We start from the raw sequence: 12,150 nt of genomic DNA, 5'->3' as shown, positions 1-12,150 counted from the left end.
GTGTGTGTGTGTGTGTGTGTAGCTTTGGCCTGACTTGCCACTGCTTTGATCTCTGGGCCTCAGACTCCAGACACATCTGATTCAATTATCCTCATCCACCTGTTGACTTAGAGGCCCAAAATTGCAAAGCTTGCCCTCCCCATCCAAGGTTCAGAGGTGCGTGTGTGCGTGTGTGTGTGTGTGTGTGTGTGTGTGTGTGTGTAAGTGTGTAAGGAAAGAACTGTCTGATTACACAAAAGCTGAGATCTTTTGTTTGAGAATTCAGGTAGTAGTTGATGAGACATTCATGAAAACAGTATTGGAAGTGTTTGAAGCTGATGTAGAAATCCGTGCACTGGTGCTGTGATCATGAGTGTTTTGCTGAAATATCACACGATGTACACAAGCAGTAATCACTGTATGTTGACGTAGCTTCTAGGACTGTTGTCATTTATGTGGATGCTTTACACTCTGAAATTAATTATGCACAACAACAAATTAAATTATCAACAAATGTGGCTCAGTCATAACCTGACTCTGAGGTGACATGCCTGAGAATCTAACATACATACCAAGAGGTGGGGCAGATGGTAGCTGCAATCTTGTTTTATACCATGGACATAAACTACTTCCAGTTTTATCACCTGAGTCTCAGTACCATGATGGGATTAGATCAGAGCCCTACTTACCACAGTCTTTGACATAAATATTTTAATAAAAAAGAATACTTAGAAAAATATACAGCATTTGCCAGAAAAACGTTCCATGTGTACTGTTACATCTGTACAGAAGCTGAAGCGCTTAGATAAGAGATAACACAATAAGACTAAATATAGAATAGCAGAGTTTAGTTCATCTTCATATAATGAGGAAGTCTTATTGAGATCAAGGTCTCCTTTACAAGATACATCACAAGAAGCTATTCAGGTCACACAGAGCTGCTTTATAGAAGTTCTTTACCAAATATTGTACTGATCAGCTAAATCTATGAGCTGAATACACCCGTCAGTACACACAACAACTCTGTGAAATATTTATCACCTACACAAATTGTTATTTTATTGTTTGTTCACTCACACAATAAGATTTGCTTCATGTGTCAAAATGTGCCTGCACGTACTCCTACTCTGTATTCTGCAGTCTTTCCTCACAGTGATGCTCTCATGAGATAAAACCGCCAGTGACAAATGACACTCAAAGTTCTCAGTCGTAGCGATGCTGAACATGTGCATGGGAGGAAAAGAAATGCCCAAAGGCTCCAAACTGAGTGTGAAACAGTGCCCTCTAGAATGTAATGTGATGTCTTCATAGGATGACAGCGATTTAAAAAAAAAAAATGTCTTCGTTGTTGCCCTACATCTTCCTGACTTCTCTAGCATCTTCATTCAATTAGCATTAGTGGGCTGTTAGTGCCTCGCATGCCTGTGCATAATGAGATTGTTAGCTCAGTTATGTCTTTGTGTGTGTGTGGCAAACGAGAGCGTAGTGGAAATGAGAAGTGTTTGTCTGCATGTGAGCCTTTTCCATGTAGAGCTGCTTGTTTAAACCATGATGGACATGATGAGAGACAATGATCGAGGTGTATTATTCTAAAAAGATTGTACAAGTCATAGGCTGGTGCCCTGTGGGTTGCACATGGAAACAGATTGATGTATAGCAGAGACGTTTATTGTTCAGATGGGATGAAATGCAGACCACAAACCATGCAACCAGTGCCAGATGTCGATCTGTGCAAACGGTAACGCAGGCTGCCTATGCAAGCACATTCACATACAGAGAGAGAGAGAAAAGAAAGAGATGTGCGCACACATACTGTGGATTCATCTCTTGTACTTCTGCCTCTTTCAGGAGGACGCTGTACGAGGACAAGACCCCATCCCGGCCCATGTCCTCTAGTCCCCTCAAACAGTCTCCCAGACAAGATGCCAGAACGGTGAGTTCATCAGCGTACTTCAGACTGTCGACCACACCTCTGGACTTTCCTGCCATATTTGTCTTAGGATTCAGCAAGTGGACTTTTTCAGATTCATAAATCGCTGCAAGGTAGCTCTGATGAAACATTAAATTATTAATGGCATATCTGCCAGTGCCAATACAAATAGTAGACACACTGCTTTGCTTTTTTCTTTAATGTGGACCAATTTGGGAATTCCTGAGCTCATTTCCCCATGAAGTCGGAGGAAATTCCCTGGGCTCACAAATTGCTGGTTCACACAAAAAAAAAGAATAATGTTTGTGATCGCAACAGTTGACAGTAACGTACACTCACACACACATGCTGCCATTTTATTAGGTACACCTGGCTGAGAGTAATGCAGTCAAACCTGACAGCCCTACAAAGAACCTCCTTAATGAAGGTTTCAGCGTTAAGTTGTTGTTGAAACTCTGGTAAACAGCTGTTGATTGAACTCTGTGGTTATTTATGGGGCTGTAGGTTTTGATGCTGTCTGCTTTTATCACATTATACTCCAGGACTGTAATATTTTGCTCTACTTTATTGAGTAGGGTGAACAAAGCACATGAACTGCTTGGTTATGTGTACATTCTAATGCAGGACAGTACCACACACCTGCCTGGACATCTGTCTTTATGAATCTCATAGTGTTCACTTTTTATTATATATAAAACAAATTATTCATTTTTGCAGCAGGGCTGCAGGTGTCTCAGTGGTTAGCACCATCGCCTCGCAGCTAGAAGGTCGCCGGTTGGCGTCCCGGTGAGGACACCCGGGATCTTCCTGCGTGGAGTCTCCATGTTCTCCCCGTGCAGCGTGGGTTCTCTCCGGGTTCTCCGGCTTCCTCCCACAGTCCAGAAACATGCTGAGGTTAATTGGTGATTGTAAATTGTCCGTAGGTGTGAATGTGAGTGTGCTTGGTTGTCTGTCTCTAAGTGTAGCCCTGTGATAGACTGGTTACCTGTCCAGGTGAACCTGCCTTCACCCTGAGTCAGCTGGGATAGACTCCGCCCCCCATGACCCTGGTGAGGATGAAGGTGTAGAGATGATGGATGGATGGATTTTAGCAGTGAGATCTTGGTGATGGTGTTGTGTTGGGTTGCTTCCAATATTCTGCCACCTTCATGTTCTTTATGTAATGGAAAGTGTAATTTAGTTCACTACAACAACACCTGGGCAGGTTTTGCTCCAGAGCTGACTGGATTAACTGTACAGGTGAGCTCATAAAGCGACCAGTGAGCGTTTTCGTTGAAGCCAACATACAGTTCAGTGACTCAGCTGATAATGTGCGTCCAGAACCATTTTAAACTGCTAGTACTCATAATAAGTATGAATATCGTGTTAAACATAAGTAACGTTTAACGCGGTGCTTGTGGTTCCTGCTGTGACTCGGAGGCTGTGACACGCTGCTGTGAACAGCCGGCGACCTGCATGCCCAGCATTCCTAGATATTGAAATGAGACATTTACTCTGTTTGTTCGAGGGTGAGGCTCTGGGGCCTTAATGCCATTTTAATCAGAAGGGGCATTTAATCCTGAGCTATTCCATTCAGCGATTTCTCTGCGTCAGTGCGGTTCCGCCGAGGTACACCCAAGGTCCACACTCCACCAGATCCTAATCAAATCCAACAACATCTCTCCCCTTACTCGTCGCTCTCTCGGCTTTATTAGATATTTCCCCTATTTCGACCTTGCTGCCCAACCTCGACTTGAGTAAACTGATCTTGTATCAACAGAACCCCTGGAAGCGTTGGAATTAAACTGTATAAAACAAATCCGGAGCGCCACTGTAACAAAAGGCTGCAGAAAACAAGAATGACAGTCAGTGGAGCTGCATATGCCCTTCTTGTGGAATTTACTGCGTGACGGAAATGATGTGGAACTGCCAAACATCTGGAGTGCTGCATGTGAGAGGGAGGAGAGTGAGGGAGCAAAGGGTGGAGAGATGGAGATAACGAGGGAGTAGAGTGCTGTTAGTATGGGAGGAAAACACATGTGGGTGTACTGTATATCTGTAAGCTTTTAAAGAACCTTTTGTTGTTGCCAAGAGAGGAATTATATTGTGTCAGCAGGCAGCGATAACCTCCATCACTGCCTGCTGCGTGCTTCCTCGGGCCAAACTGCCAATCAAAGCGCTGTCAGAAATCATTTAAATTCCCTCCTCTAATTTATATCACCCCTCTCAAATGTGCTTTTGTTCCTGCTGTTGATGCGCTCTCCCACCCCCCACCCCCGTTTCCTTCTCAGGTGGATGGCGGGCTGAAGGCAGATATGTCTCCCGATGACAGTGACCTGGAGGCTCGTCTCAACAGCTGGAACCTCGGGGTGAGTCCAGAGGCATGCCTTCGGCTTCCTGGTTCCGTGCAGCTGTCAGCAGGCTGCAGCTCACTACAGTGACAGTGACGGTGAATACCTGAGCTCACGAGTACACCGACATCAGTGGTGCTGAAGAGAGCCTTGCTGCTCGCACAAACACAGCAGCCCTCTCGCCTGTGTCCTCTTGAAGGCACTTCCTTTAGGCGGTTCACTGATTTTGTAGGACGTGAGGGTCGGATGAGAAGTGAGAGAGGGGTTGTGTAAACTGAGAATTGGAAGATGAGTGCACCTCTCTTATCTTTCCTGTCTGCAGTGCACCATGCCAGGGCTTGATAAGCAACTTGCCCTCATGTCTTTTATTTCCTATCTCCTCACCTGTGTGACCCTGACTCTCTTTTCTTTTTCACTCGCCACTTACTTTCTCCTACTTTCAAATGAAGATTTCTTGCAGAAACTCCACTGTCTCTGTTTTCCAGACTCTTTCCCCGTTTCCCTCTGTTCTCATCTGTCGCCCGTCTTCCTGTCCATCCATGCGTCTTTGCTGTCCTCTCTCTCAGTACGGGGGTAATCTGGGGTATCTATCAGCAGACGTGAAGCCGTGCAATGCACCGCTCTGCTCTCCTCTGTGTTGAAACACTGATAAGAGGCATTGCTTGGCAACGCTCCCCCAAGCCTGCATCTTTCAAATCAACAGATGTTCCTTCACGCACAAACACACACAGAAACCCCCCTCAAGTTTACAGAAGTTTTAAAGATGCACGGCTTCAAAGCGCCCAGCTCCTATGAAATTTCAGCACAGCCGAGCATTACTGTATCTGGAACATCTTTTAGCTTTCCTTTAGATGTTCTGAAGCAGTCCATATTGGTTTGTTGTACATTTCACCTCTAATGTAATAAAGTCGGTGGAGTCGGCACGTTAACCATACCGGACAGTGGATGACAGATTGCATCAGACTTGCACAGCAGTTCTTCCAGGAGACGCAGAACCTGAGTTGGCTGGACTAGCATCTGTTTTAACTTTCAGTTAGTTTGTGGTTTGTGTGTCGGAGCAGCTAGTTTTATCTCTAATGGGAGCTGAGTGTTACAGTAGATTTAGGTACAGCAAAGGGGGAAAAAAGCCTGAAAAAACTGGACAAAAACAACCCAGTGCTCAGCGATAGCCGCTACCATTGTTTGTAGCTAAATGGGAGCGCTGACGGCTTGCTCAGTGCTCGTTTGAAACTAGGAAGCCATCCGTCACACAGCGTTTGTTTGACTGGAGAGCCAGTCCTTGTGATTTGGAGTGTTGTTCCTCCGGTGCATCCGTCCATCCATCCACATGAGGTTCCAATGACACAGGAGGCCGTGCCAGCTGCGAGACTAGACAAACATGTGCTTAGAGGAGCATGTGTGTGGGCACGCAGCAAAGTGTAGCACAGGCATACGTGTGCACCAAGTCCAAGTTTAGTATCGCGCTGTGCCAGCATCACACCGCAGCATTTAGTCTACAAGTCTTCCTTGCCCTGTGGGCCGTGCTCAATCAAGTCTGATGACTGGCTGTCTGTGAATATAAAAAGAAATCCCATTCTTGTTTTCAGCCTGGGCTCTAGTTTAGAGGAATATTGATTGATTCATCACTTGGTAAATGTGGATTTTTTTTTAGCCATTGCCAGATTTAAGTAGCAATTCATCACAGATCATGGCACGCACCGCTGATGCAGCTCTGTGTGCCGAGTGTGTTGTTGTTGTTGCGTGTTTGTCTGTGTGTGTGTGTGTGTGTGTGTGTGCATGTATCACAGGCACATTAAACATCACTGTAGTCAGATGTTTCCTCTTTGTTGAGGGCTTACAGTACGTCAACTAGCAAAATGTATGACCTGTTTTTACCTGCATGCAAAATCAGCCGGGAGGCGGAGCTACTTTCATCTATTCCACCTGTCACTAATTCACCCTGAAGCAACAGATTGTGACTTTATCCTCCTACTGTAGCTGTAACTATTTTAGTCCCAAGCTCTGAGGTTCTTTCAGGTCCTGTTCTCTCATCTCCCATTTATTCTGGATTAGCCTCGTGTGGGTTGTGCCACCTCACAACATTAAATCCTTCTTTTTTTTTTAAACGCTGACTGAGTCCCGCACTTCCCTCCTCTTCCTACTCTTCCTCGTTGTTCTCCTCCTTCATCCCCATGTTGAAGAGATTAGCAGCAGAACTGTTTACTGGGCGTCATTGCTGTCATCTCCAGAGTCAGCGGTAGAACTTTGAAAAGCCGTGATCTTGCTGCGAGTTGGCAGCCCCTACAGACAGCCCAAGTGCATGAGAGAGAAACGCTGTACGATAGCGTGAGTTCATAAGAAAGTAATGGGGTCATAAACAAACGTCAAACCGTGCAGGCAAAAACAGCAGGTTGTCAACAAGATATTTTTGCAGTTTGTGTCACAGCGAGTGAGCTGTATTGATGTAACGCTGCAGAGTCACATGCACTGTGACCCGCTTACTTTCAGGTGGTTTCGCTGCTCGCTCTTTTTTCAGGCTCTTGTGTTTCTTATTGTAATCAAAGAACATGCTGTGTCAGTGTTTGGCAAGGATGTATACACATTTGTCTCCATCTGATGGTAAACGGACGGGGGATGGCTTACAGATTAGTGGTCTTGAGTGTTGACAAAGAAGACAGCAAAAGAGGGTCTGCGAGCGGAAACAGAACCGGCCACACACACAAAGCCTTGAAGTAGCCCGACGCATTCTGTCTTTCTAAAGAGACAAGAGTTGACGGAAGAGACTGCAGCCACAGCACTGGGCTTTTGATGTGCTCCCCACATTGTTTATGGCAAGCTGAGGGCGGAGGTTAGATTCTGGTGGCGGTGAGGCTTTGTTAGGAGAGGAAGGAGGCAAAGAGAGGTCTAAAGTTTTTCTGTTTACTCTTTCAGATTGAAAACCCCAGGTATTTGCGAGCGAAGCCCATTCCCCTGTCACCAGTGAGTTGTGGGGGGGTCTTTGTGGGTTATTTATTTATTGTTACGTAGATAAAAGTGTTGTCTAACCTCTCTCCTTTATCTCTGCAGATTTTCAAGTCAAGCTTTGGCAGGAACAGCACCTTGGCCAACGATCAGGACTCGCAGAGTAAAGAGGTATGCACCGGAGTGAGAGTGAACACAACCTGAAAGCTTCCTCGCTCATAAATCTGCTTCTTTAGTAACTCTGATGTCATGTCTTTGTGTATCCAAGGACAGTAGGTGGTATTTAAGAAAAATGCCCTTCATATTCATTCCAGCAAGCCTAAATCCTCGCTTCTCACTGTTCAGTATGCTCAGCCTTTGTATAGAAACAAGTGTTAAACACATACAGAAGTCAAAGCTCCCTTGACTGCTTTATGGCATTAGACGCCCCCACAGCTCTGTACATACATCCACACGCATGGTTTGTATTGTTGCAATGGCCAAGGCCTTTTAGAAGACAGAAATAATGCCTGCTCCCAGTGATGACAGTTTTTTCCTTATGTGGATTTAAGCTGAAAATCCTATTCTGAAAGCATGCTTTGAAGTCCTTCTGCCCCTCCCCGACTCCCCCCGAACCACCACTCATTCCTCCCACCATCCACCTTTAACGGACTGTTAATATAAAACTGAGCATGACTTTGCTGTAATAGCCACGGCTTTTCATGGCTGCTCCCGTCGGTTAGATCAGCTTCACTGGGGGAGAGAGAGGGGAAAAACCGTAGAGACGCACGTGACAGGATGGGCGAGAATGGCCGATTTGTTGCCATGAATGTGTTTGTGGTGTTGACACTCGCTCTGCACACATCCACCCAGTCAGCCCACGGACCTGTGGGCTAGCCAGTCTAATATGAAGACATTAAAGCAGCGTCCTATGCTGTTTGATCCTACCTACCAGCGGTGTGTGGTGGGAATATAAAAGTATCTCAGGAGACCGTGTTTAATGCACACTCTGACTTATCTGTTTATTAGGTACGCCTAAGCAATCTTATGCAATCCAATATAATAGACCTGGTAAGGGCTTGTCTGTTCAACAGTTACCTTTCACTGTAACACAACACTGCTCTGACCTGTGTGCGTGTTTGAGATTCAGTTTATATCAGTGGCCTTGAATAGGAACATGTTAGGTGGAAAGCTGAAGGAACCTGACCTGGCCTGTCATTTCCAGTGAGGCCACATGCTAGCAATATGGGAACCAGTTCAGGAAAGTGACTGGGAGGGAAACAAGAGGAAATGGTGCAGAGCTGGAGGAGTGTTTTTGTTTTGCATAATACTTAGTTTAATGTCTACTGTAGTCAGTCTGTTTTCTTGTATTAACCTTTTACTATATTTACAAGCTATTATGGTTTTAATGGAGTATAAGTGGAGCTTTAGTGAAAAAGGAGACAACGAGAACGAGCATTAAAAGCAAGACTGTTGTTCCATGTCTTGCGATTTTAAAAAACATGATCCATGCCATGCTCCACCTCTCCACCAAATTACATTTTTTTCATCCTGGTAGTTTTTCTCTCATCCTACTTACAGACAGATAAACAAACAGCACTGGGACTTGCAGTGGCGACACTCAAGGCAGTTGTGTAGTCTCATGAATGTTGAAAGCGTTTGACGGTGACAGTGGTGGCAGGATTTGTCTTCCTGAAACGTTATTCCATCCGTGACCCAAAAGCTGTGATAAGATCCCAACCGTTGGCTGATCGCTTGCACCTCTACAGGCTAGTGCCACGGATCAGTCAGTCTGGTGGGCTTCCATTACATTTTGCACAAACAATTAGCAATTTGATATTCTGGATGAACTGTAATCACCTTAACTTTTCATCTATGTATTCATTTTAGTTTGTCCAATGCTTTGGTTGATGACCTGCAAAGTTAATGACATTTCCTCTATTCTCAGCTGTACTTTGTGTTTCGTGCTAATAATAAGTAGATATCGGCATGCTAACAGGCTAAAATAGACTACGATCATTGTGTCTAAGTGCAGCCTCGCAGAACATCTTCATGCCTGTAGACTGGCTTGTGGATAACACCACTGAAGTTGCAGCAGGTTGATGTTGCACCAGAAACTGACGCTTTCAGCACAACCTTTAACCAAACTCTCTTTGCACTGCCTCATCAACCTCTCACCTGTTTGCGTCTCATGTGTCCATAGAAGGCACATTAGCATGACAGCAGCTCTGTTGCTCTGTATGCGGCTACACAGGAGGTATCTCAATACAGCGCTGAACTGTACATTTAAATTAGAGAAATGCTCTTCAGCTTGCATTGAGGGCTGTACAGTACAAGTAGAAAGTGAGTTTTTGTGGACAGCTGATTGACTGAAACATCATCTGTGTAGCCACAGCTTCAGTGGGGCACGGTCTACTTTGTTGTTATGCAGAACCTTTTCTCGTGAGCGTTCCTGTAGAACCGTGGAAGCCTTGTCCAGCTGTGCCGTTGCGTGGCTGTCGAGGCTCGGTCTGGGAAATCACAGTGACATCACTTCCCGTTAATCCCCAAAGCATGGTTGAAAATTTACCCAGGTTTAAAGTGTTATACACACCACATGTCATGAAGCTGGTGGCAGCTTAACGAGCATCTCAGCTTTCACACCAAGTTCATCCTGCCACTAATCTACTGACTGCATTGATAAAAATGCAGACTGCTTCTTTCCAGTGGAACAATGACTGGCAGCTGAGGAGCTCCGCTGCACGCTGCCATTGCTGTGAGTCGCCTAGCTTATACATATGTGTTTGCTTATGGGGGAGTTGTGGAAAATGTCTTGCAGGAGCAGCAAAGTCCTGCTAATCCTTCAGCACACCCGAGCAGTGCCGTGTATCACGAGGGCTGGGTCTTCACTTGGAAATTCAATTAACTGGTGACTGATGAGTCAGGTTGAGCTACATGCAGGCCTGAGTCTTGTGATTGTGGAAGATACTGACGGAGTGATTAAAACACGCAGGCTTTCTTTTAGGGTTTGTGTGTTGGTGCTGGCTTCTATCGACCCGTTTGGTTGTTGACCTGAGGGACTGCTGGCAGCGGGCGTCGCGTGGTAGATGAGTGTGTTAGCGTCAAGCAGTCGCTGTCTAATAGTCACAAGACCCTGACTGGGGATCAGACCCCTCTGCTTTCTGATGCCATAATGATGTAGTCTCTCTAATCTAAGCATCCTTTGGGATGGCGCTTGAGCTCTCAGCCTGTGATTTGTGGGGCCATAGCCTGTCTTATCTGATCGCTTTTCAAAGCTGAAGAAGAGCAACCTAGAGAGTCTTAGTATTTTAAAGGGGACTAGTTCTGTAGTCAGCTTTCAAGATGGTGCCTCAGACCGGAGACATGAGGGATCTGCAGCGCTCCATAATGATAAAGTTACTATTTTCAGCCTTTCTGTCCTTGATTCTTGTGTGTTTGATGTATGCACACTAGAAATTTCGACAAACAATTTGTTTACTTACTCTGTGTCCAGAGCTACACTCCGCTATGAGAATTTTTCAATTTTAGCCAAAGTTTCTACCCAGCCTTCCTATCTGGACAGACTACAGTAAGTTAACTTCTTGTAGGAGTGTGGAAATGGCATCTAGCTGCTCCTCAGTAGATAGCACAAGGCTGCATACTGACTATCCTGGAGCATCTGTGTTTACTGAGGATGAAAGACGCACCAGGACATTGTACATCTCAGGCGAGATGAAGGAGATGCACAAATGCAACCTTGCTTTGTGGAGCCCAAACAGTTAGCAGACGATTTGTGAACACATCCCCCTGAGGGAAAAGGCCTTGACCTCACGCTGGTTTTGAGAGCAGAAAAAGCGACTGTTTCCGTCATCTCCTCGCATTCCCTTTCTCATACCCCTCTCTCTCTCCCACCCTCACATCCTTTCAAGAGCGAAGTGTCAAAAAACATGGCATCTTACAGCGCTCGCTGCAACTCTGAAGAAGAGAAAAGGGAAAAAGCTGTACCACCCAGTTGGGCTGATTGAAGGCGTCTCAGAAGCCTTAGGTGTACGACATTCCTCCTCCTCCTTCCTTCACTGACGCCTTTATAAACAAGTTTCAAACACCCCTGATCTAGTTTGACAAACTTTCTCCAAAGAGCATTTGAAGAGAGGATGAGAAAGTGACACCCCCACATGTGCTTTTTTTTTTTTTTTTTGTGCCGGCAGAATCAGGTCTCTGCTTACTCTTTTGCTTTTCAATCACTGCCATCTCTCTCCCCTTCTCTCCCTCTCTCTTTCTTTTTGCTTTTTCCTTTCTACTCTGACAGGTCTCCTGTGGTCCCCTCAATTGCACAAGAAATGGTGGTAAATCAAGAAAAAAGACAGAGAAGAAAGAAACAGAATACTTAACAGAGCTTTGTCAAGGATACCGTGTATAAATGTAGCTGAAGTGCAGTAATGAGGAGAGGTATCTAGAAGGCAATTTATGCGTTTTAGGTGGACTTTTATTTTTAACCGGGCTCACAATGTAAAACCAATTGCTGACATCTTAACAGAATTTAAGGTTTTTCCACCGTTTCAGTCCAAAAGCACGACGAGAATTTATTTCTCTAACATTCGGTATATTGTCTTTATTTTATTGCACCAATATTTATACACTTAAAACAATACTGCAGTTGAATCATGTTTTTATTCAGACATCACGGTGGCTTCGCTTTGATTGTTACCAAGAGACTCGGTCTAATGTGGTTTGACTGTGCCAAGTAATGTCATGGGAATTTTCTGCTTAATGGTTCTGATGACTAGAACAAACAAGAGCTAGCCTTGGGATGTTGTTAACCACCGACATGCTCACACACACACACACAACCACACATTCAAAGGAGGAACATTGTCACCCTGCTGCAGGCTTGATTAACACACCAGCACAGACAGTGACTAAACATGAGTAGTGACATCAAAGCAAATGGCCAGTCATCTTTCTGTCAGAGCTTTCCTTTGTGCCTCCATGTGCTGTGTGTTTGTGAGTGTG

At 45.1% G+C, this 12,150-nt stretch overlaps 1 protein-coding gene across 1 annotated transcript in view; it reads left to right on the top strand.

Moving 5' to 3' along the window:
- The window catches only part of cep112 (centrosomal protein 112), a 107,022-nt gene that overhangs the window by 8,006 nt on the left and 86,866 nt on the right, over positions 1-12,150 (top strand). The window contains exons 5-8 of the mRNA XM_008287544.1: positions 1,828-1,912; positions 4,180-4,257; positions 7,150-7,197; positions 7,285-7,350. Of these exons, the coding sequence (XP_008285766.1) occupies positions 1,828-1,912; positions 4,180-4,257; positions 7,150-7,197; positions 7,285-7,350 (277 nt within the window). The remainder of the gene's footprint in view (positions 1-1,827; positions 1,913-4,179; positions 4,258-7,149; positions 7,198-7,284; positions 7,351-12,150) is intronic.

Source organism: Stegastes partitus, unplaced genomic scaffold (genome assembly GCF_000690725.1).
Source record: "Stegastes partitus isolate 25-593 unplaced genomic scaffold, Stegastes_partitus-1.0.2 Scaffold506, whole genome shotgun sequence".
NCBI lineage: Eukaryota > Metazoa > Chordata > Actinopteri > Pomacentridae > Stegastes > Stegastes partitus.
The sequence above is the reverse complement of the archived record's forward strand: the minus strand, read 5'-3'. Positions and strand labels throughout refer to the sequence as shown.